General features: G+C 32.5%; 4 protein-coding genes across 4 annotated transcripts; all 4 read right to left on the reverse strand.

Moving 5' to 3' along the window:
• Positions 1 to 1513: 1513 nt before the first annotated feature.
• Positions 1514 to 4910, reverse strand: LOC120358508. Its single transcript, XM_039452940.1, has 3 exons — positions 4852 to 4910; positions 4416 to 4483; positions 1514 to 2522 (listed from the first exon to the last, which is right to left on the reverse strand). The coding sequence occupies exons 1-3, from the start codon at positions 4852 to 4854 to the stop codon at positions 1790 to 1792; spliced, it is 804 nt and encodes a 267-aa protein (XP_039308874.1). The 5' UTR covers positions 4855 to 4910; the 3' UTR covers positions 1514 to 1789.
• A 989-nt stretch (positions 4911 to 5899) lies between these two features.
• On the reverse strand, positions 5900 to 6768 carry LOC120358342. The gene is made up of 3 exons (XM_039452285.1): positions 6676 to 6768; positions 6225 to 6277; positions 5900 to 6123 (listed from the first exon to the last, which is right to left on the reverse strand). Exons 1-3 carry the CDS (start codon positions 6766 to 6768, stop codon positions 5994 to 5996), a joined length of 276 nt encoding a protein of 91 aa, XP_039308219.1. The 3' UTR covers positions 5900 to 5993.
• Positions 6769 to 11008: 4240 nt separating this feature from the next.
• LOC113003841 (serine-rich adhesin for platelets) lies at positions 11009 to 16520 on the reverse strand. Its single transcript, XM_026135088.2, has 3 exons — positions 16435 to 16520; positions 15838 to 15893; positions 11009 to 13733 (listed from the first exon to the last, which is right to left on the reverse strand). The coding sequence occupies exons 1-3, from the start codon at positions 16456 to 16458 to the stop codon at positions 11009 to 11011; spliced, it is 2805 nt and encodes a 934-aa protein (XP_025990873.2). The 5' UTR covers positions 16459 to 16520.
• A 3970-nt stretch (positions 16521 to 20490) lies between these two features.
• On the reverse strand, positions 20491 to 26927 carry LOC105196254. Its single transcript, XM_011162073.3, has 3 exons — positions 26673 to 26927; positions 22258 to 22336; positions 20491 to 21106 (listed from the first exon to the last, which is right to left on the reverse strand). Exons 2-3 carry the CDS (start codon positions 22303 to 22305, stop codon positions 20843 to 20845), a joined length of 312 nt encoding a protein of 103 aa, XP_011160375.1. The 5' UTR covers positions 22306 to 22336; positions 26673 to 26927; the 3' UTR covers positions 20491 to 20842.
• Positions 26928 to 27085: the final 158 nt, after the last annotated feature.

Genomic DNA, 27085 nt, shown 5'->3' on the forward strand with positions numbered 1-27085 from the left:
GAGGCCTAATTATAACAAATAATTATATTTACATAAATTTTTCATTTTTAATGTTTTCATTTATATTCTATTGTTTATATTTTGTTATTTTATTATTGAATCGATAACGAGCAACATTCGAAGAAAAGACGATCGCCAATTAGATCTAGTGAGAGAGTAATAAAGACTTCTAAATCAGTTTATTTTTATCGGATAAAATTTCAAGTAAATTCTAAAATAAAAAATCAATATTTAATTTTTATAACCAAAATAAGAGAGAAGTCTAGTTTAATCAACATGTATTGAATAGAAATCGTGTTTTCTTAACCGCGTGATGGTATTCGATAAAAATGGAACAGCTTTAGCAAAAGACAAGAGTGCCGTAAGTAAAAAAAAACGAGATTTATGATGGTTACAACATAATTTAGATTATTGCTGCTTTGTTTCAACATTCCGCTAGTTTTTTAACTATTAGATCACGGAAAGCAGTAATGACTTAAATTGTTAAAATCTAATTTTAATCCGCTCGTTTTTTACAATTATATTTCTATGCGTCTTTTTAATATTTCTAAGGGATAACACCCGATATCCCACATCGTTGATTTGATATAAAATTTTTTTATTGATAGTATACTGGAAAATTTCTAGGCAATGACCAATTTGAACGGATATACATATACTATCGCACCTTGCGCTACGAGACCTTCTCGCTTCTAAGTACAATGGGTTGCATACTATCAGGCATATCGTATTTAGATTTATTATTTAATATATTGAAAAGAAGCGTGCGTTTATGTTTTCAAACGTTTTATATAAATACTCGCGGTTATCTTAATATCCTACATAGAGTTCTAAAAAAAATTCGAGAAATGAGATTATCTGTAATATAAAATCGGAAAATTTTCTATCGTCCAAAAATGCAAGGCACCAAGGTACAAATGTTTAAAAATAATCTTGTATATTTAAAGTAAGATGATACAAAAGAAAGATGTTCACAATTTCCGTCAAGTTTTTTACGTCGACGATTGCGAGCTGGAAGTCTTTCTTGCGTGAAAAGCAAATAGGTGGAACGCGAAAACGCTGAAGGCAATAATAAATAGATTGATCATTACTATAATGTAGTAGCACGCTATAATATAATGCAATTCACAGATGCCGCAAATGAATGATACTTTCGCAAACGAGGATTTCATGGCTGCGTCAATCTCTATTATCAATTTTTTGAGACGTTTAAGGCTAAGTACATGTTGTATCTTTTCATAATAATTACCCGTGATTGGATTATCTGTTGATGGTGTTTTGAGTTGCAATATTATTATCTTGTTAAACAAGTCATTACCTCTTCATCACGTTTAGCAAACATCTCGTGTGAATATTTAAATTATTAAACATGTAATTTTCAATAATGTCTAATATTATATTCAATACAATTTTCTTAATTTTTATTTATTATAATTTCTTATCTATTATTATTATTTAACTCAATACATTTTTATATTTATATATAATCTTGGTTTAATATTCATTAATTAGAAATATTTAAAACGCATACTCCTTTTTTTATTAATACATATTTATCTTAACTTTCACATCTCTCCAAATCTTGTTTATTTCTGGCCGGATATTTGACGTCACCGGGTGATTAAAATCAGCTTATAATTTTTTCGATAATGCAATTAATTCTTTTTAATATCGTTAAATTTTCTACCGTTCTTTTTTTTCATTTTTTAATTTTTCTCGCTGATAAATGCAGAATTTAATTAATGTCTATCTAATTGGCACGTCTCTTTATTCACGTTTCACCGTTACTTTACAACCGCACCCAAATTTTAGGCCGCACACGTTTCTCCACTTTTTTATTTGGCTGGTAATCCGAATCATCGACGAAGTAACGACCCGCGTGAGTTCTTTCCTTCGATTCATTTTGATACTGCTCAGCGGAGTGGTTACCCTTTTCGTGTTCGCCTTCCTCGTGTTTGTTGTCGTAGAATTTCGTCACGTCATCCGAGTAAGTGTGTCCACTGACGGATTCACCTTCTTTATGATAACCTTCCTCGAATGTGTGCATATAAGGCTCGATGCTGTTGTTATCTAGTTCTTGGACGTTCTCCGTCACTGCGTACTGCGGCGGATACGAATATCCTATCGTGTCGCCGTCTTTTCCTTTGAGATAATCTTCAGGTTTGTCTTCGTATGGCAACTGGGGCAAGTAAGAATCCCTGTGATATGGATACTGGGCGAAGGGATTGTTGTTCTTATGAGCCACCTCTTTGTGAACATCATCGTCCTTGTGATCCTGTTGATTCTTGAGCAAATCATTGCCCGATTTATCATCGTGATCGCCCTGGTAGCCATATGTGCTCCAGGAACTCCAATCTTCGTGATGTATTTCCTTGTGATGGGTCTTCTTCTTCTTTGGTGGTTCTTCCTTGGGCTTGTGCTTCTTCGGTGGCGAAATATCCGGCTTGTGAATATGTATGAACACCGTTTTCGTGTGAATATGGTGTTTTATTATTTCGGGCACGTGAATCTTGAAGTGCACGCTGTTGAAACATGATAAATAAATGAGATCAATCCATGGATCAACAAAAATACTACAAATGTGCTATAACTATACTATTCAAATAGATCGTTACTCTAATTTGATATAAGGTAACTTTGATATATATATATATATTGCACTTATCTAAAATTTAATTTATTAATATTTAACACAAAATAAACAGCTAAAACAGGCTAGTGAGAGTCAGCGCGGGTTTAAGGGCGTAAAACACAATCAGTGTTCAAACAATTATTTATTCATAATGAATTATTAATATTTATTATATACATAAATAAACTATACAATAAAAACTTTATGCTGTCTTCTACTATAAAAAAAAATGAGAAATATGAAATATGTATTTTCTTATAATTGAAAAAAAAATTCTTGTAAAAACCGTTGCATTTTTGCCGTGTGTTTATCAAAAAGAATGGGATACATGACCATGGGCTAATTACTCATATTTTGCTGTACTTCATCCTTTACTATTTCTTCACACACACGTATCACAAAATAATCATTAAATCTCTTATAATTTCTATAGAATAATATAGTCATTTTACAAGAATTGCATTTGTTGCACTAACAATAAGATGATTTTGTTAATATTAATAATAAAAAATTGACAATACATCATTGTACTGATATAATAGAGGAGAAGAGGGTAATATGGCACCCATTTTCATTTTATTGAATCATTTTGTTTATAATTAATATTTTCTATTGAAACTTGAACGATTACATTCGTCAAAATGTTGTTTGACAGATTCTAGGCTCAAAATAATGAGATATTTATTATTTAGGACGTGATTTATAAAAATCTAATGCTCTGCATAATCGGTGGCAGAAAAAAAGTGATTGTAATATGGCTATCTATAAGAATAATTTAAAAAAGTTAGTTTAGTTTAGAAGAAACACAGTATCTTGTTACAAAATTATGTATTTTTAATTTTCCATTGTTTAGAATTTTTCTAATATAGAATTTTCTTGCGTTCAGTAACTTTAAAAATACCATTAGAAATTTAGTTAGAAATGTCATTTTATCCCTGTTTAACATTAAACAACAAACATAAAATAATGTTTTTAATGTTTCTAAACACCGCTCTCTAGAATGACGATCGATTTATTGAAGAAATATTTCAATATAAAAATTTTGCTTAAAAAGCCATATTAATAAAATTCCATGTTATTGTTTTAACTTTATATAACTCAAAATGTGTATAGCTGAATAAAAAGGTAAATAATAAAAAAACACTCAAGTGTATGTATATTCGTGTGATAATACACTCAAGTTTAAGAATAATGAGAAAGTATGAGTAATTAAAGGTTAAAGGTGAACCTTGAAAAAGTTTAGAAGTGCTCAAAAGTAAAAATGCCTTATAACAATTGTCACTTATTATGTATTGTCATATTAATATCACTAAAAAACGGCAGGCTACTAAATGAATAACTCCATAAGCAATTGTTAGAATACGTCATCTAATAACGGAGATAATAGGGGTAACCATATTGTCGACAGTAGCCATAATACCCTCTGATATAATACTGATATGCAAGGCATATAATAGAGTGGTTGCGTACAAATTATTATATCTTCACTCCTTTTTTTCTGGCTTCTGCGCCGGAGTTACCCTAATATTAGTATGAGATGTATCAAATTTAGAGCACATTAATTAAATACAAAAGAGCATGATTAATGAGACGACGTAATGTGAACAAACGAGTGTTTACATCCTTTAATTTGCCATCGAGAACGAGAGTAAGCGTGAGCTATGATTTTCTCTGCAAGAAAGCGTAAAGCTCTCTGGTCACGTCTAACGCCAAGCGCCTCTCGAAGGTATTCCGTGCAAAATAAATGAAATTATCTAATAACATAGTGCCGTTGCATACTCACTGCTCCTTGGCGCTTCCGCTGTTCAGCACGCCGTTCGACAGAATGAAAAGTAGACTGATAACGATCCTCTGAAACACAAAGTTGCGGTTGTTACACTTAAATCAGTTGTACGTGCTTTCTGACTTAATCAGCGATATTTATGTTGATTATGACTCCGTTATACCGATATCTGTCTCTCTCTCTCTTTCTCTCTGATTTGAATTTGCAAGAACGATGCACGCATACATAATTCTTATTAACTGTATAATTCAAATCACTAATTATGGTACTCGGGAGCAGTCATGCAGAATTGTTTCGAAATTTCTCACTTGCATTTTTTACTCACAAAATTATTCATAAAATGCTAGATTTATAATATTTGTGTGTGTGTGTGTAAACTTTTAATATAAATCGCTTTTTAATATCGTTCACTTTAATATTTTATCACTATTATTACCATGATTTATTGTCGAATCGTCGCGTCGTGTCCGTGATCGCAAACGCGTTGACAGTCAATTGCTGTTTGATATTCTTGACAATGAATCGCCATTTATATCCCATCTTCTTTTCATCGAAGCGAATCTTGTGAAGCGACAATATCGCGATACAGTTCACGGCTGGTGATCACTTTCGCTGTATCTTTACGGTGATATGCTTTATCTGTCGAACTGTGACTAATGCGGCTTTAGAAATTATAGGGTCAATAAACCATGAAAATAGTCCGATCAAGTTCATTGTCACGGTAAAATGATTTGTTTTGGTTGATATTTCAAGCATTTAAAAAAGAAATACCATATTTTGATGTTTTTAAATTTTAATCAACAAATAATATTTATTATTAGTAATGAAACATTAGAACAGTTAGCTTTTATTTTAAAATGAAGCTATATATATTAAAGGGATTCATAATATTAAGTTTATATTAAATGACAAATAAATATACATTTATAGTCATTATTCATATTAATAATAATCCAAATGTTATTTGGGATAGCAACATATTTAATATTAATTATTGATTAAATATTTATTTTAATATCATAATTACTATGGAAATTTAAATAAAATTGTATTAAATAATTGTTATGACAAATTAGATAAGACATAAGTAGAATAAATAATAAAATATTCAATTTTTAAAATTTAAATTGATTGTCAGAAATATGTAAAACAAATGTTTAAAAACTATTTAATTTATTGTCTAGTAATTAAGTAAAAATAATAAATAAATTTGAAAGATAAAAATAAAATTAACATTGTTTTAATGATTATTTATTTATTTTATTTTAATTAAAGAATATTTTTTAATTTCCAAACTTTCAAGAAAATGTTGCATTAATTTGTATTAATATTAAGAATAATCTTAATTTTATATTCGATGGAAAAAATGACAAAAAAACAATCTTCGAATTCACATGTCGTTTATTTATAAACATAATAACATCACGTACTATACTATACAAATCATAAAATAAAGAAAATCGCTTGAAATACATTGTATTTAATTAATGAAAATATAATGACTACTCTTTGGATTTTTGCTCTACTTATGCATGAATAATTACTATGATGTTATAACCTATGAGAGTATACACATTTTCAATAATCATCGTAATATTCGTCATCACTTTTGTGTTTTCCGTGACCACGATGTGCAATTATTTTATAGATCGTATGCGTATGTTTCACATTTTTCACTCGATAAGGGACGTGTATGACCACTTTCTTCCTAAAAGAAAAAATCAAAATATAATAATATTTTTACATGTATAAATATTTCACATGTTTATTATATTTGCTTTGTATTACTACTTTGTTGTAGATACTTACGTTTCGATTGATTGATGTATCACTGCAAAGACTATTAAGAAGAAGAGAGTGTACTGTAACAAACAAAAATGTAATTTAATTATTAATATGTTCAATTATTAATATATCTAATTATCTTCGTAGCCAGAATGATAATGGTATCAACGTCGAATTTGATATCAATTTGATGATTTTGATGTTGAATCAACGTCGATTTCATTATTATTTTTGATTGGATTGATATTATTCAAACTTTTCAGAATTAAATAAAAAAGATATAATAAAAATAAAATCATTAAGTGTATTGGATTAAAATTAATTGTAAATTAATTGGTATCAAACTAAAATTCTGAATATTAAAATTAAATCAAGATAAAATTAAAATAAATTACCCTTTCAATTAAATATTGAATTTAATCTAAAATTTAAAACGTAGCATTTTAAACGTGGTATTTTAATAAATATATCTTACCAGAACTTTGTTCCTCATTTTGAAACACTCACAATCCGTTTCTAAAGCTTTTCTCGAGGCACTTTGTTCAATCGAGAGATATCTTCTGAGCATCGTGTAGCTATAAAACCAACGTTTATATAGTGCATCCAGCAGTTAGAGAGGTGAATCTTAACACAAAATATTCCATGAAACTCCGCCCAACATGCATTCCTCATCACTATCACTTGTATTTATCGTTCTAAAATATCAACAAACAATTTTCTTACTGGATTTTAAATTGTATTTTTGCCCTATTTATTTTTATGCATTTTTATATCGATTTGATGAGAAATATTGTTATTATTATAACATTTTTGCTAAATTTTTATATTTCGTAATTTCTTGTAATTTTTAACTCTGATTACATTAATTGAATACATCAATTACAATACTATTATAGTATATTTATTTAAAAATTATTTACTTTTGATATAAGCTTAAATGAAGAGAAAAATGTGATTTTATTCATATATTCTTGTTCACAAGACAAACATTTTCTGATCATCGTGAAAATGTGATTTTTAATTATTATATAAATGCGAATAAGGAGACGGAATAGCTACAATAAGAGCACATTAAAGAAAATGTCACAAGTATCGTGACAATGCGAAGCGATTAGAACTGATAGATAAATTTATAAGTGATGAAAGTGAAGAAACAGTCAAAAAAAGGGAAAGGGCAATAAATATAAAGCAAACATTAGAACGAGGTAAAAGGATAGATAAAAATAAATAATTAATTAATTAATAATTAAAGCATAACAATAGAACGTAATATGAGAAATAAGATATTACAACGGGATAAAAATATATTAGAATGAATAATAAATATAATAAATATATATTTTACAGAGTTAATTTGTGCATTATAAATAGTTTATAAATTGTGATTTATTATTTAAATTTAGTTATAGTTTATAATTATAATTTAATTATGCTGAAACAGAATCGTAGGTTATGAAATTATAAAACGATAACTATTAAGTAATACAATAAGAATTAAGAGAGCATTAAAAATGTATATTGTATTCTAAAATTGAAACTATCCTAAGGCAAGAATGGAGAGAAATAAATAAAAATTTTAATTTATATGTAGTGATACACTTCGCGGTCACAGTGGAATATCGTTTTATTTATATAAATAAAAATATGTAAATACAAAAATTATGAATTTTGTTAAGCAACTTAGCAGTGAATCGTAATACGATGCAGCATATTCTTTTCTTGGAATCGTAATATCTTGAAGATACAAGCGTGCAAGCAATAAATCGACCCAATGATCAGACGCACTATAAGAATCACTTAAAAGTGAAATCGACCTAACGCCGAACAGCACAAAAAATACCGCCTACACGCACGTATATATTATCTCGATACAAACTTGTTTCTACGATTAGTAGCGCGTTCGCATTTTCCAGCGGTCGAAGGAAAAGAAGAAATGAAAGAAAAGATCGCCACAGCGTGACCGCCTCGGCGATCTTGATCATAATCGCAGACCATGATGGTTTCACGGCCACGTTAATCTCTAGCGGATGGAAAACCGTTCGACGATCGATGCAAGGGCCGTAACCATTAGTTGGAAAGTGCATTTAGTCGCGTTTTTACCACTTGTCACTCGCTTCTTTTCTTTTGCCGAACTCGTAGATGAGCAGTTAATGAAGAGTTACATTCATCATAGAAATTAGAGCACGGTTATAACGATTATCTGCTTTTTTTCTTTATTTTATTTATCAATTTTTAAATTGTTAAAGTTTATCATATCTCTAATAACTGTATGTACGTTAAATGGCTTCGCTCATATCGTCGGTTAAAACGGAAAGTATTACAGATTTTTCAGAAAACAATTAATAAATCTTAGTGAACCGTATAAAATAATTATTGCTTGATCGGTCTTAATGACATATGTAAAATTAATTTTTTTTTTTTTTTTTTTAAGCGATACACATTTTCGTGAAAATATTCTCACTAAACTGTTATTTTCCAAGTTGCTAACTTTACTTTCATTATGGAGATATAGTTAATGCAAATGCATTTAACATTGCATTGTATTATAAATGTATCTAAAACGTACATCAAAACTCTCTAATAACACACATTATTTTAAATGGATTCTTAATTGTAGTTTAACAATAATAATACCCACATTGTTTACATTGCTTTCCCATTCGTCATGTATAATGTAACTTACCTTTGTAAAAGTATTTTAGAAATTAGGACAAATCAAAAGTGAAATGTTCATTTATTTATTTATTCATTTATTTATTTAAGAAATGATAATTAGTTTGGATTAGAGAGGAAGTCATACAATAATCTATTTATTTATGTACAACTTAAAAATAGTGCAATAAAAAATATACAGAATGTGTATACGTCATAGTATCAATTTGTTTGCATGTGTGTATGTATATAGGGGAGATCGGGGCAATTTGGAAGACTTTTTTTTCTTTTACGTCTCCTGAGTCCTACATTTATTTAAAAAAAAAAGTTGGACTGTTTGAGAGGTTGAATCTTTCCCTTCACAATGCCATAGATAGAACACGAAAATGTACTTGTTTTGAATATAAAACATATAAAAATGTCGACCAATGCCAAATATTTCGAATAGCCCCCGATTCCGAGGTAATTCGAAGCTAGTTCAAAAATATTCTGAAATTTATGTTTCAAGATGGAAAAAATGCTATTATTGACTTTGTTTTATTTAAAAAAGAATATATAGTATTATGAAAAAAATGTTACAATAAAAAAATATGAACGCACAATAAAGAATTTTATTGCTTTAGCGTTTTCGAAACAAGTCAGGGACTATTCGTATTTTGTGTAATTACATCTATTGAGTATTAAATTGTGTATTTGGTACATTTGGTCAAAGTTTTCAAAAAGAATCTTATTTATCTTACTTAAATTTCGAAGAAATGCTGGCTATCAGAAATTACTTCGACTGTCACAAAACACATTTTTCACTACTACGACTTCAATGTGACGCCGTTACCAACAAAACTTTGTTAGCAGCGTCGTTGCATTAGGACGCGTTTACAGTATTTAAAGTAAATTTTTAATCTGTACCCATAAAAAGATATTTCTATTTTTCGAATTGCTCCGTCTCCCGAATTGCCCCGGTCTCCTCCACACACGTATGACAAATTGATGACACTTTGAAGATTTGTTAACAACATTGTTAGGTTTAATTTAATACATATATACGATGACTTATAACTATGGCTATGTCTTTCATTTCAAGATTCAGTATTTGGTTTTTATATTTGGATTTTGTTATTATATTGCGATTCGAATCTTCTTTGTCAAGAATATTAAGTAGGAAAGATTCGAATAAATAACAAAATCGTTTATTTAATATTTGTAACTTCAAGTAAAGTCTAACATTTTAATTAGTTGGCAAAATAAATTTTAATTTTAGTAAATTTAATTGACTCGTATGAGAGAAGGCCACTTCCAATTTGATTACAGAATTTATACATCAGAAAAAAATGACAATCATCTCGAGCCAATCTGTATTTCATATGCCATATAAGTGAAAACCTTAGGATGAATAACACGTATTGTTTTTAAACAATAATGTAATCACGAGGTTTTTTATCATATGCAAAAGTAATGCATATCTTATTCCTAACATGCTTCACGCTCAATGAACATGTAAACTGGGAAAAATAATTATTAAATTGACCAAATTTCTCAACTTGATTAAACTTTTTCATTTCAAGTATTCAACTCAAATACATAAAATATTTGAACTAATTTAAGCATTTATATGTTTAACTTAAAATACATTAAATGCTTAAATTGAAGAAATTTAATCAAGTTAATAATTTCAGTCTAATTAACAACTTTTTGTCTCAGTGCGGTTAACCCTTTTTTGATTCCTCAAAATTAATTATCCTTAATTGTGTAAACATTATACCCTGTGTAAATATTCTTTTTAGAGATTTCACAAATACCTCGAATTTAAATGACGACAACCAGTTTTTCGAAGAAATAAGGCAGCAAGCGCGTTACTATACTCGATCTTTCAATGCATACATATATCAATAATTGCAATTACAATCGATAATCTTAATCGATTGCATCTGCTGGATACACAAGCATACTCCTCTAATACACGCAGATACACGAACGGATAATTCTCTATTTTGCTTAAAACATATATAAAATCACAAACTATTTCGGTTAGTATCGCGCATTGCTGTCATCGCCATGACTAACGTGTGCAAATGTGTTAACGTTTAGATGCATAAAAACAGGCGTTACTGCCATCGATTATTGCCTAAAAAAGAAACGCGCTATTAATAAACAAATTATCAAGTGGTACTCGTTTTTGCAACCGCGTTGCGGTATTTCGGTCGCCTCGTCTTCGCTTTCTCCGTCGACGACTCCGTCGTCGTTTTCGTCGTTTTCGTCGTTTTCGTCGTTTTCGTCGTCGGTTTCCGCGTCGTGGTATCCGCTATCGTCTTTCGCGTCGTGGTATCCGCTATCGTCTTTCGCGTCGTGGTATCCGCTATCGTCTTTCGCGTCGTGCTGTCCGACTCGTCTCTTTTCAATACAAAAGACGGTTTTTTCATTATCATAGGCCGCTTTGGCAACCGCAGCCTTTTCGCGGTATTATTTGGTATTGACGCCTCCGACGTGCCACTTGTCGATTTTTCCGTCGTACTGCTCGCCACAGATTTCTCTATTAAATTACTCACTATTGATCTTCTCGTTTTACTCTCGACTGATTTCCCCGTCGTACTCTTAATCGCTTTAATCAATGACGAAGATTTCTCTGTCACGCTGTTCGTCGTAGGACTCTCGGTCGTAGGACTCTCGGTCGTCATCACCAGTGGCTGCGGTTCCTGTATTATCCAGCTGCTCTTCGTAGCGTTCAATCGCAAAGATTCGATCGTAGTGCTCACTATCGGTTTTGGAGTAATCACAACCTGTTTAATATTGGCAACCGGTTGTATTTGCTCCTCCATGACGATCCTTTCCGCTGGAAGCAGCGAAGCGATCGTGGGTTCCGTTTGTTCGCATCTGTCCCCCTTGTCCGAAGGCGAACATCTTGGACTTCGAGTAACCGCGGCCGAAGACTTGCGACGCCTATTGCTTTGACGTTGATCGATCCTTTCTTTCTCGATCGTGCCCGGCGTAGTGCTTCGCGGAGCCTGTCTCGGACGATTGACCAATGGTTCTCTCGTGATGATTTCGTCATGATTACCAATCGCGACGTTCGCCAAATTGGTGAACGCCTTCTGCCAATCCGCGTCTTCGGCCACGAACGCAAGCGGATGCCATTTCTCGCGATTGCCATCGGAGGTGATCTCCACGCTCTTTTGGAAATTAGACTCATTTTTCTGGAAATTCGCTTCAGAATTCTCCCATTTCGGCTTACCCCATGTCACCTGAGCGTTCGAGAGTTGGCCGTTCTGCGCATTATTGCGTGGCAACGAGCCTACCTCGTTAGGAAAATTGTAACGCTGTTGTGGAATTATAGGTTCGAATTCGATATTGGCTTGATTTCCGAAGAGTTGCCGAGGCTCAGGATTATAAGCTGGCGGATCAACGACACGAAGTGCATCCTGAGAATTTGAAGCAGCTTGAACGACGTTTTGCGTCTCGTGAGAAGTCGCGTAAGTGGTCGGCGGTGATGGTGGAACGTTGGTCGGCTTCTCGTAAGAACTCGCATAGGTGGTGGGGGCATTGAAAAGATCGTTCTGCTTGACGTAAGAAGTGGAGCTCGGGGCGTTGTTGAACTCGTTTTGATTCTGATAAGAGATCGAGTAAGAGCTCGGGGCGTTACTAAACTCGTTTTGCTTCTGATAGGTGGTCGAGTAAGTGTTCGGGATGCTGTAAAATTGATCATAGACTACCGAGCCTGCATTAGCGTCGCTGTATTGCTCGTACGAGCTCGTGTACTGACCGGGAGCGGTGAGACTGTCGCTCGGTACTTTGTACGTATTCTCGTAAGAGCTAGAATCGGTATGTCCCATCGCCGATAGCGGGTATAACGGGGCCACCTGCCGAAGAGGCAAACGATGCGTGCTTAGCTGGTAGGGTTCTATGGAGTTCTTCAAACTTTGTTCGTGTTTCGATTCTTCATTTTTAATTATCTCCGTCACCTGTTTCACAGCATCGTCTCCCGACGATGCTGTGTGATACTGATAGTACAAGTGGTTCTTATCGCTTTCCGCTCCGCTGGCAGCTGCCACTTTAACAGGCAATACATTTTCCGTATTGCTTTCCACGGCATCTTCCGAAGGATTCTTTGGCTTAGTCGTAGGTTTAGGTTGCACTTTTCGACCTTTGGCGGAAACGCGAGTGGCGTTTTGAGGCACTTTAACCTGATGACGGTTGGAGGAACTGAAGATCTCGTCATTCAACACGATAGGGTATCGATTCAAAATTGTGGTAGCGGGATTGTTCGAATGAAACGAGAAGGCAGTCTTGTGTTCCTTGCCTAAGATAGACTTCTCATCCACCACGGGAACCGGTACTTGCGTTACGAAGCGCACGTTAACGTGACTCGAGTCGACCGGTTCCATCAGGCGCAGAAAGATCTTGCGACTAGATCCCGGGATCTTGATGGGTCCGACGATTGGACCCAGCTCCTTTCTGGATTCCCCCGGATTCAGCAATTGATCCAATATTTCCAGAAAAGAATCGAAAAGATTTTTCTTTGTGACGCGAACCACAGGCTTGATGTAAATCGGTCCTTCGTCTGGGATCTCTTCTGGAGTCCCTTCCTGAACGAACTCGTTGACTTCATTTTCATTCACCTCATATCCGTCGATCGAGCGGATTCTCACACGTTTTAATGGCGGACGTCTCGAGCTATTAAGAGGATATTGTTGTAAAGGTTTTACTGGTTTAGACGGAGATTGGCGGACCTTTCTGTAATAAGGCTTCTGGACAATACTGATTTGTTCCCGCGGTCGAGTAACTTGCAATATTGATAATACATCGGGTGGAATCCCAATGATGGGATTTCTTTCTTTCCTCGTCGTAGCATCAAAGACAAATTCTTTTTGTGATTCTGTTCTCTGGAACCTGGAGAAAACAATAATATGTAATATATATGTATTACTTATATAATGAAAAGATTGAATAACACTAGTAGAAGAAAAAAAAATACCATTTTTAAGCGAAAAGGATCTTGATGCTTAATGATATTTTTAATACATTTTTTAATTTTATAAACTGCGCATAGATTTGATTTGTCGAATTTAAAACGCAATCATAAACTGCAGCTAGAAATATGATCACAAATTAAAAAGTTGATAGTTAATTTAATAATAGTGTTAATGAAAAAAGATTGAAATTATACAAGTACGCAGTAGAATAACGCTTAGTAATAAAAATAATATATTTTATTAAGAAGTATTCTAAAATAAGAAAAGTTTGCTTATTTGGGGGAATTTTTTCAAAGAGAACCGCTGCGCATATTTTTTATATTGTTACACATTTACTTGTATGTATTTAAAAAATATTTACAAACATTTATACACGTAGCTAAATGTTTATTGATTTTTATGTTACGTAAATTTAAAAGTAAATACATTTTTTAAGCCGACATGATACTTCTAAAACTACTCTGAAGCTATCGACTTCAACTTTTGTATAGAGTATCTAAAAAGTTTATCTCTACCTTTTATATTTCGAAAACAGTTTTTCATAATTTTAAATTATTTCCGAAATACAAGAGGTGGAGATAGGTTTTATAGACACCCTCCGTATGTAAAATACTTGTCTATTTATCGCATGAACTGGAAAATTATATTATATTATATTATTAAATTATATTATATTATTCTATTATTATTATATTTTATTAGAGGAAAAAAGTAGGTGGTGAAATGCTATTTTATTTTTTTTAAATAACTCAGTATATATATTAATACGACATCTTTGTGTTAATTCTTATGCATACAAGTTTGTTAGCCTTAGGGTTTTATCAATCGTCGATCATCAGATAGAAATTTACCGGATATACGAACGGATAGAACGAACATAATTTACAATTTACTGAAGGGAGAAAAAGATGCGTTTGTAAGATAGGAAGAGATTCGTGGCTTACTACCAATGTCGTAAAAGACACTTTTATTTATAAAAAATTACAAATTAAGAATCTTACACGCTAATGAGTGCTTGAAAGTAAACAAGTTTTAGAAAGATTTCATGAAATATATTTTTACTTGCCAAAAAAAATTATTCTTTTTTAACTAATTTCTTGGACTTACGAGTAATCTTTTAAAATAATTTCTTTGCTGCACTAGTAAATATTATGCAACGTCTACAATGCGATCATAACATTAGTCACAATAGTCGTTTAGAATGTTTTTGATTGGTAAGTAGCCCATGACTCTCTCTCTCTCTCTCTCTTTTTCTCTCATACATAACATAGTAATAATGGAAGCGGATAGATCCCATTACAACTACTATCAGTCTTTATTTGCCATCTAGAACTAAAGAGTTTCTCTGTAACTTCCACTAAAGCTTACGAATTAAAAATTTCTGTATATGGGACATGTGACTTCAAACTTACGACAACTATCACTCACAAGCCCGTCGTTTTCACACGGAACTACACGACATCCCGTACATAATAAAACTTTATATTGAATTTATAATACACTCATTACATCACACATTAAATTCAATTATATTATTTGAAAGCCACATTCAAAGTTCAATTCTTCTTTAAGTTAGAATTAAATTAAAAAATTAATACCTAATATACTTTTCAAAGTTACGTGAAGAATATGCACCTGTAAAAATTTCTATTGCCTGAAAAACTGAAATTTTGCTTTTGTAGAAACACGTAGAACACTAACGATCAGTACATTCTATAATGTCTAAATAGACTGTAACGAAGTAATACCGGTTGTTTCTCGAATTCAACGTAGATTATACGAGACATTATGCTATCTCAACATCCTACATCTATTTCACGACCTACTTCTCTCCTCTACATATTAAATAAATAAAATTAAAATTTTGTTTACTTATAAGATTTGCTTAAATACACTTTTATTATTTATATCTGATACTTATAAAATTAAAATATTATAATAAAAGAAGAGAAGAAAGAAACTCTTCTTTTAGAAAAACTTTTCTTATAAATAACAAACGAGAAAAATGAAAATCGACTTACTTATTCAAATATTGGGTTTCCTCAGTGGATACTGTTGACGATAGATACGCACAGACCTACATATGAGGCATACATGAGAAACATATATGTAGAATAGAACATGTTATTGTATTTCTATTATATTATATATATAGTACTATAAATTATACATTGTAATAATTAATTGTAATTAATTCAAATAATATTATTTATTCTCTTCGGACTCTTACTAAATTTTTTTTATACAAAAATTCAAATTAACATTATTACTTAGCATTAAAAAAAATCTATTAATGGATCATTTAAAAGATCTTCATTTTATAAAGATATAATTTTGTCAATATGAGCGTATTGTTAATTATTTCGTTGAATTAAAAAGGTAAAAATTATTTCGATAAAAAAAATAGTTTTAATTTTTAGTTGCCCTGATTCACACGTATCCTTGGGTTCACTTTATCGAAATGATCGAATGAAGCGTTACTATCGAAATAGGACGATGTTAGCGGAAGATCCGTATCGGCAAATTAGCGCGATTAGTCACGTTGATTGTAAATTTCGTCGTTCACTTTTTCTCACTGCGAAGACAATTGTTCTCCAATGTGAGCTGTCTTCACTCACCGTAATAAGACACGTGATCCTCATATCGTAGCTCGCACGAAATTCCGCTCACCTACCGATCTACTGCGAAGACTGTTGGACTACAGTGTTACGCACCTCTTTTAAAGCTTCTCCCGCAGCTATTAGAGCGGGGTTCGTGTCGAAGCATGCACGATAACGCATCTTGGGTGTATAATCCCCAATACACAACGCATATTCTATCTCGCAAAAACCGGATGGTTAACCGGAGCAATTCGTTTTCTATATTTCCTTATTGTTATTGAGAGATATGTTTCATAGTTTCTAAATTGCAATCAGCTCGACCAGACAAACGTGTTTATTGTGATACGTTATAACAAGGTTTCTCGAAGGTGCTCGCAAGGAGATCTTTCCTCCTCACAGCTTCACTTCCAAGTAAATTACGTACATGATAAAATGTCTAAAAGTAATAAAGTCTTTCGCAAATGTTTTTTGTTCATTTTTAAATTTATTTTCTAGATAATTAAATTTATTTTTATAGATTTTTCTTGATATTTCCATCTTTTATATGGACTCTCTCGAATTTAACAACTAAATTGCGTCAATATATTTTATGAGTAAAAGTAAGAAAAAAAAAGATTATAAATATACGTACGTGCAAACTTTGTTAGAATGTTGTAATAAAAAAAAAATGTGCCCGACACGCAGGATTGGGTTATCAAAACGGTATCATAAATCGACGTCAAGATGTTCCCGAAAATTGTAAGCGATTGATAGTCCTCGTCATTCTGATGCGCTTTTCAAATTGCCACGACTTACGATTCCATGACTATTGCGTTTTAGAAACTTGAGAAACGTGCCGCGAGTTGCGTGTCATCCAGTGCGTTATTAATCCGATCGCTCGATTGATAGATAATTAATCAGTAAGTGGACTTCCTACGGTACAGTAAGACCTTCTACGACCTTATTCTTTTGGTTTCTGATCCGGCTAGACTCACTAGACGTATCCTTCTATCCTTTACCATGTCATTGCCATGTCATCCCATGTCTTCTGATTGACCAATAAACATTGCAATGCGCTCTATCTCATTGTTCATAATTTCAAGCATCGAGGATACTTTTTTTGGTTCAAATGAAACCTGCAAGCCAAGATTTTGCAGGTAGAAGATTGTCTGTGACAAGAGTTCCCTAGAACATTGCCAAAGGCTGACGTTCCTCAATCCTCGTACATTGAATTTGGAATCAAAATTGCAAGGGATCGATAGTCTTCGTCGTTCTAATGACAGCAATGCTTTTTTTTCAAATTGCAGCGACTTACGGTTCCATGGCTATCGCATTTTAGAAACTTTAGAAACGTGCCGCAAGTTGCGTGCTATCCAGTTCACAATCCGATCGCTCAATTAATAGATAATTAGTAAGTGGACATCTGCCGCAAGCCTTTTACGGCCTTATTCTTTTGATTTCACGGATCCTAGACGACGTACTTTTCCATCCTTTACGTCATTGTCATGTCATCCCATTCCGATTGGCCAATAAAACATTGCATTGCGCTCTATCTCATTGCTCACAATTTCAAGGACACTTTCTTGTTTCAAAAGGAACCTACAAGCCAAGGTATTGCAGATAGAAGCCCGTCTGTGACAAGAGCCATCTAGAATCAGTCGGTTTTTTTTGGAACGCAATAACCATGGATTCGCTGCAATCTGAAAAGAGCATGAGAATGACAAGGATTATCGATTGCTTACAATTCGGGTTCCGAATTTCATGTACGAGTATTGGGGAACGAACATTACCCATGAGGTCAGCTTTCCGTAATAATTACGCTAATTGTAAAATGATACGTTATAACGCAGCAATTTTGTCGGAATATAATTTCTGAATAATATTTGTCAAAAATTACACAAATTCAAATTTGAAAAATAAATATTTTAAAATTATTTAAACAATCATTTGACTATTTAAAATGTTATCCAGCTGAATGTATAACACATATTTTATTGCAATATTTTTATGTTATAATTTAAGAATAATAGTGCATTTTTCTTAGCGTGTAAATAGATTAATTATATTTTTTAATGTTTTACATATAATACAACTAAAATATTTTTACAAATTGAAGAATGCCTTCTACGCAGCTAGGTCTTTGTGCTTGTATTATTTGTGTGATTTTATATACTTTCCTCAAGTTAAAATATTTCTCTTAATTATCGAACAATTTTTTCCAAATTTAATTTTGCAAATTTATTACTAATCGTAAGATGATTCGCTATATCGTTATCGTTTTGCCGAAATACTATTTCGAAATTAATTAGGCAAATAATTAATCAATATTCTATAAAAGATATCAATACTTGTACACATCTATTTTTGCAAAGATACATAATTACAGATTACAATTTTTATTTCGTCATATAATTTAATAGATATTGTTCTATATCGGGGAACTTGGGGCATCCTGTGTAACATGTAAATACTTAATTGTCAAAATAAATTTATATTACATCACCCATTTCTAAATTTAATAATCCACGAAAATTGGAAAATTCCTGCTTGAAAAAATTAGAAATTTAACTATCATAATTACAGAGATGAAAACTCTCAGATATATATAACGGAAAAATACACAAAATTTCTCATCAAATTTGTGCAGCGCTTTCACTGTCACAGCTGTCACGATAACTGTGAAAATATATTGTGCTGTAAAGCTGTAACGAAAAAAAATATATTTTTGTTATTGAAATCCTCAGACATTTTCTAAATTAACGCGAGAGTAGTCATAACGAAGGCTATTGGCTTAACGAAAGTAAAATCATTTACACGCCATTTTAATTGCGTGAGTTTGTGAGTTTACCATCTCCAGCGTGAAGCGTTAGAGTTTTCTAACCCGTCGCTTAAACGTAGAAAGTTTTTGTGAACAGAACTGAGGATTGCATTGGATTCTTAATCCCTCGTTGTCAATGGGAATTATACGTCGTTGCTCAGCTCAATTGGGTAGAAATCCGTCTAATTAATTGATACGCAGAAGTGGAAGCAATTCTGATATAATTCCATATACAGAATCACAATCTTTCGTATAATTATACTCATCATTGAGTACTCGAGAATAATCGCGAACGGAAGAGGCGTGGTAACGGTGTCGATTACAAGTCTGGAAAAAGTCTAGATTAAAGGTCTGGAAAATTCCATAGAAATGCTAAGAAGAGCCGATACATTCCGCACGAGACAGCTAATAATATCTAATCTGGCGGCAAATCGGTTCCTTCGAATGAGTAAACCAGTCTTGTTCGTAGGCGCGTACACTCAAAAGTTGTACGCGCCTACGAACGGTCTTGCTCACTCGTGTAATCAAGTAACTATGTCTTACATAAAATTTTTATGATGAGTCCTGCTGATATGATCCGGAGCAGGTTCTTGATATACTTAGCACATACTTTCTCACCTTTGAATGTAGTGCATTATGGTATATGTTATATGTACACTGTATACATATGTATGGTCAAAATCACAGTATACCTTTCGAATTATAAATAGCTTAGTCAATTAAAAATCGATCTTTTTTTTTAGCAAACTCGTTACTTTCATCTCTTTATCACAACTTTCCAATTTTCAATAAATCTCTTTAGAGTTTTCAAAGCTTTAAACTTGGTTAAAATAAAATTCAGTTGGCTGATTGTACGAACATTATTATTCTCTTGTGCAATATTAAAAGGATTTATAAAATAATTTGAATAAATTTAGAACATTATCCAATTACATATTTATTGGGTTGTAAATATGGCTGATACATTATTCGAATATTCCTTCTCGCATCTAGAATCGACTAGAAAAATTCGAATCCATGATTGATTAGAAAATAATGATTTTAATTTTGTAATTATTATCTAATCCAAAATGATTTATGTTGGGAAATTTATCAGACTTCATTAATTCAACAATGTCAACGTAAGATAGATCTTGTAATTTAATTGAACGAATGCCTCGACCATTAATCATATATCATCTCGACTGAGTTGATTCGAGTGTACTTTGCTAGAACATGACAGCTTAGTTTTTTTTTTAACAAAATAAATAAGGGGTCTAATTAAAAAACACGAATAATCCGATATGTATGTATATTTTATTCTTTCATAAATCAAGAACATATGTTCGAAGAAAGCATCAAATATTTATTTAATTGTTGCTAAATTATTACGATAATGGTAAAACGCATTCGCGGCCTTTATCTAGAAAAAAAGGTATATGTGAAATTTTCTTATGCATAAACACTTTCAGTTTATACGCATGACTAAACAAAATGATGCAAATCGCTCTAACCGCTAACTGCCAGGCAACTGTGCATTCTTGATCTTCATATTTCAAATGATAACCGCAATTCCTGATGAAAGCGCAGTAATACTTCTGACATATTTAGAACTCCTTCGTTTTATTACTTGGAATTATTCGCGATAGTTCAACTGAAATTGAAACGACGTTTTCCGTCGAAACGAAATCCGTATGCCGCGCTGTTGGGTGCGTCAACCAATGCCGGATTTCGGTATTGATGAAAGGATCCGTGAAGGTGCGGCGGCCTCACAGCGTTTTGCTCCTCATCTTGCGTACCCTTCAGATAAAACGCCTCGAACTGACCCTCCGGTAAGAGAATGTCCTTCAGAGACTTGTCATCCGGATCGTATGCCGACGCAAAGACAATTAACGTGACGAAAAAGCAAAAAACCTGCAATAATGCTATCAATTTAATCGTTTGCTATCAAAAGAAGTAACGTGAAAAAAAAATCGGACAATCGGATGATCTTGTAAAGATATCTTTTAAATTTCTAAAAATAGGTTGCCATGTCTTGAAATGTCTTGCATTTTTTTTCGAAAAGTTTAGAAAAGATATCTTTTGACGATCTTATGCAACATTTTGAGATATTATTCAGAAGTCTGAAAATGTCTTTTAAAAGTATCTTTTAAAAATCTGAAAAGTGTCTTATGTGACAAATACCTTAAGAAGATGTTAAAAACATTTTAAGATGTTTGCAGATATCTTTTAGAAATTCTACAATGTTATTTTCAATAAAATCTTTTTAGACATCTTTTAGACAGAAAAACAAATATTCAAGACGTTGATGTTTTCTTTGAAAATTTGAAAAAATTAACAAATATAATGTCTTGCGAATTTTGAACTGTCGAAATTTAAAATTGAAGAAAAAATTTAAAGATTTAAGAAATAAGAATTGCTATTTTTCCACCGAAACGTATCTTTTTTAGTATTTAAAAGTATTTTCATATTAATTATTAAATATATTTTTCAATTCTATAAACTGCGATATGATTATGCAATCGTAAACTGAAGCTAGATAGAATATCTCAAATTATTATAATTTGATCATCGAATCAGCAAATTTAATAATAATGCTACAATCTTAAAGAAACTGTAAAAAAAAGATTAAATTAATAAAGAAAGATTAAAGATTTAATTTCACAAAATAAATTGAAATAAATTATATCAAAAAAAAAAGGTAATACTCTGCTGTGATATAAAAAAAAAACATAATTACTTGTAAGGATCGATCACTCTCTAATAATTACTAGATCGATAAATATCTGTTCAGGATTACAAATAAACTAACTTAACAATAATTTGAATTTAGAATTGCGTACATTTTAATTAAAGTACAGCTCTGAGTTTCTTTACATAGCTATACAGTCTGACGGCCATAATTAATGGTACAACGATTTGCACTTCTTTTACGACAGCTTAACGATTTACACGTTTCTTTTACGATAATTTAACGATTTACAATGAATATTTTCACGATCGTTGCTATGTGTGTGGTGATGCCATGTGATAATTTTCGGCTAATAGTAAACAATTATACGTACCAATGAAATATTGCGGCCGTTCCATATCATTACCATTTTCCGTTCCATTTCCCTGATCACCTCTCGCGCGACCAAGATACTAAAATGACAAATAACGTTTAAGTAACATACATAGAACGATGAACCTGTCAATGTAACTCTCTCGACTGTTTGATGAAACAGGGAAAGCGATATAAATCCGGTTTTTCGTCGAATTAATCACACGCTATGCCATGTGGCAAATATGTTTATAATTGCAATTTATTAGCTGCAAAAAAAATGTCGTGTTTGTTCAGTTCATATGTGCGTATTTACGTTTGATGTTAATAACCACAAATACGAGGAGTGATATAATTTAACATTGCGTGCGGAACGTGAGCATTGCTTCGATTCACATGAGATAAATCTAGACTAAAATACATCCTGTGTATAACAATGATGCATCCTGTATAATAGAAGCATTTCTATGCAGCATACATGTACATACGTACAAGCCTTCTAAAAGAAAGAAACACAAAATATTTAAATAAAATAAATCGGCATATTTAATGTAAGCAAAAGGAGACAGAGGAAAAAAAGAAATGGAGATCAAAACCATTTTCCAAATTGAAAAAATACAATATCGGAAATGAGAATAAGAAAATTTGCCATTACAAAACAGCTCGACTTGCTTTGCTTTCACAATTTATTTTCATGGACACTGAAATTTAATGTAACAGATATTTTAAAAATCGCTAGTTATTCTTCCTACGACAGATTCTTTAGCTATAATTTGAAGCCGATCTTTCCCTAGCGCAAATGTCAAGATTATCAATTGTCGATCCACAAACATGATTCGGAAAAGAATAACTTTCCGCTAATCAAGAAATCAAATAATAACGTTACATTTTTTATTTATGAAATTTTCATCGATGGTACTTCAATCTGAGATTTGATTGCAATGATTGTACGATGCATACGGTTGAGATGGTACACTGAACGATGATCTCGCTTGATATTCTCGTTGAGAAACGAGACTGACTCCAAGTTAGAAAAGAAAATCTTTAAAAGGATTTCCGCTGTTTTGGGGCCACTCTGATTAACGATACAGATGCGTTGTGCATCATTTTGAACGCGGATCTATCTACGGTACGCTCGCTCTAAAATCACATTTTTACGGTCGCTCTCCATTCTCCGTTACGTATGTGCACGTACCTTGACCGTTCACCTATTGCGAAACAGGCCGTTAACGAAATGTAATGCCTTTCGTTGCGCGGCCAACTGTTATTGTTCTAGGTAATCGTTCCGAACACGTGGAGGCAATGCAAAAATATTTAAAAAAAAAAGAGTCTAAGGGATGTCCCCGATGTTTAATAAAAAAATATTAAAAAGTCTCTTTCAAGCTAAGCTCTCAATTCTTGACGAATTGCGTCCGAGTTAGTCGTAAACGCGATTACAATCGAATAATCAAGTTTTCAGTCGACGTGAAATCTGTTTACAAATACTTTGCAACTTTGTGTTTACAACTTTGTTTACACACTTTTAATTACGCGTTTTAATTACGTACGTACTTAAAATGCGTATCTAACAAGCATATTGTAGGACTCGCGGGATTAGCAGGAACGAGTGCGATAATTAATACGCAGTAAATTAGAAATAACGCGTTTAATAAATAAGAATATTAAGCGTATAATAAGCGTATTCCTGTTTGTGAAATTACGAATAGAAATACGCATTAATTAGCGATCGTACTTGCCGATTCTACCAATTTTTTTGCAAAGTTAATAAATTTAATAAAAAAATTTAATTCTATATATTAATTAATCGTGCTGAAACACGAAACAGATCGCGAGAGAGAAAAACCGTGTTTTTCGTCGCTTTCCTTCGTACGCGAGATGAGAAGCCATTATTCCATGAAGAGAGCCAAATCCCAAATCGTTCTCGCATTCTTGCGCGCTGGGCAAAATTTAACATTTATATATACCGCGCTAATCGCATCAAATTGCCTCGCGAGATAAGGCATCGGTAAGTAAATAGCCGTAAAACGGCGATTACACAGTGTCCAATTAAGAATCACGAGATGATCCGCGGAGCACGAAAGCGAAAGTGTTCAAGCAAGGCGTGACGAAACGAGGCGCACGGCTCGTCACGGAGCCACTTCGTAAATCAAATGTCTAGAAGACGATGCACCGCGGGTCAAACGCACTTTGTTAGAGACATTGTAACTCTCTTTTATTCTTTGAATCTAAAAAAAGAAATGAAGCATAATCTTTGGCAAAGGCAGAAACAACGCCCTATTCACTCTATTCGTTCTATTCAGTCTATTCATTTTATTCATTCTACAGTCAATAAATGAAAAAAGAACGCGCCTTTCACAGAAACTCAACAGTCGGAAAAACCAGTTTCGCCGATTATATGGAGCAACCTGCCATTCTCTCTAGTCAAATCATGTTTAACAATAAAAAAATTTTTGTTTGATAAACAAAGCCTTTTTAATAAAAAAAAAAGAAAAAGAAGACAACCATTAGGCTTATTGTCGGTAGAATTAGCTTCATTCGCGTGTTTAAAATCCACTTTGGACGATCTGTAATTCCCGTCAGAATTCTACTTACAGTTTTAATATCTACTATATACTTAATGTACGAAAAATATTCGAAAAATTTAAAAAATATATATACGTGCATATTCGAAATGTGTTAGAATATACAAAGGATGACTTCGATCCAACTCTGTTCAATGCAACTGATGATTAACTCAGTAATACATACTTTTATTTACACGTTTTAATTATGTACTTTAAGTGTATATCTAACAAGTACACAGAAAAAAATTATTATTAAATCAACAATTCATTGTTTCATATATGAGCAAGAATATAAAATCTTCTTGGAAAAATTTATAATCTTAAACAGACATAATTTTGCTTGCATAAAGAAAATTCTTTTCTTTATGTAAGCAAATCATGTTTGTTTAAAATTGTAAATTCTACCAGGAAAATTTTAGATTCTTGCTTATATATGAAACAATGAATTGTTAATTTGATACTATTTTTTTTTCTGTCGCACTATTTGAAGGCTTCTTAAAAACCGTCATTAAAAATTTATGACAATACATAAAATTCTGAAAAAAATAAATATGAAAGAAGAAATGGAGAATGTACTTCATTATGACGTAAGAAAATTAAAAATATTCCTCATAATGTGTATACTATATAAGTATACGAAATTATAGTAATACTTGTATTTGTACTGTATTTAATTCGTGGATAAGAAAAAAAGTAACTAACTTTTTGTCACATGGAAAGAATTGTTAAAGGACAACTAGCTACAATTAGAATTATGTAAGAGTAATTTAAATTAATCGCTGATTGAGTTTGGTTGAAGTCACCTACAGTTTGTCGCACAAATTAAAGTGAACGATTATTCTCACATCATTGCCTTAAAGTAAAAATTTTTTATTTACATGATTATTGTACTGCAAATCCAAGTGTATAATTTTTACACACTTGGATTTAAATGTGTAAAATCGCATAGTCATTTTTTACACATTTGTATGTGTGTACTTCTTGTACTTTTTACACACGCTTAGACGTGTATCGATATTAAATTACACGTCTAAGCGTGTAAAAAGTTCAAGAATTACACATAAAAGTACACGCTTGGATTTGCGGTGTAGATACATTCTCTCGTTATTGCTTAATAAAATATTGTGCAAACGTTTTTTAAAAGTGCATAAAAAAATCGATTAGAACGAACTGAAACAAATGTTACTCGAGATTAGAATGATATTGTGGGATTTAAGCGTGTACATAAAAATGTTATTTACTGATGAACCTTCGTTTTGAGCATGAGTTCTCAGTCGGAAAGTTGAATCAAAAATGTAGTCGAATAAAATAATACGGGTATCATCCGTATCATGTACTGAAAGTTTAATGGAAAGTAGATTGAACATACACGGATGTATAAAAAATTTTTTGAAATATTTTTTTTTTATTTAGATATATAAATGTAAAATACGCATACGAATATTTATAATTTTATATTACTTGAAACACTTTACAAATTGCATGTCGCAAACCAGCATTTAAAAAAATTTTATATTATTACCTAAAATTTTAATGTCAGAAAAATAGTGAAGAAGTAAATACGTATATACGTGTGTATATGAGTATAATGACAATAGATATTAATTATACACATGTAAATAAATATAGATATTAAATGAACAGTATATTGAAATACGTATATTGAAATGCACCGTGCATAAAGTTGTAAGCCAACAAACTCGGGATCCCGTTCCAAATTCGAAACTACAGATTAGCCAAGTTCTTTAATTCTTCGATAGATCGATCGATGAATTAAAAAAAAAAAAAAAAAAACTCGCCTATTGTCTAAAGTAGGCCACACAAGTGGAAATTTCCTGGCATTGCGTGCATGTGGAGCTTCTAAAAGACTCACCGAGGTATCACTGCGAATAAGTGAAAGCCAGCGATCAACGACAACAACAACGACGACGACGACGACGACGACGACGACGACGACGACGACGATGACGATGGCGGTGTGGCAGTGGCGCTCGTGACGAGACGCGGATTTCGATCGTCGGCCGCCTCGTTGTCGGCCTTGTCGTGCACGCGCGCGCGTCCGTCGAGATGGAAACCGCCGCCGTATCGCTTATCCCCCGTCCGCAAAAACGGAAGTCGATGAAAGTGGAAAACGGGCCCCGCCGACCGAGCCCCGCGCGCGCGCGCGCACGCACGCATTCGTTTTTTGCCGCGCTATCGGCGCCCGACCAATCGGAGTGCAGCGCGCGCTTCGGGCCCGTGATGGACATGCGTATCTCCATCGAGTGGATAAATCGTTCTTTTTTC

Source organism: Solenopsis invicta, chromosome 8, assembly GCF_016802725.1.
Source record: "Solenopsis invicta isolate M01_SB chromosome 8, UNIL_Sinv_3.0, whole genome shotgun sequence".
NCBI classification, from domain to species: domain Eukaryota; kingdom Metazoa; phylum Arthropoda; class Insecta; order Hymenoptera; family Formicidae; genus Solenopsis; species Solenopsis invicta.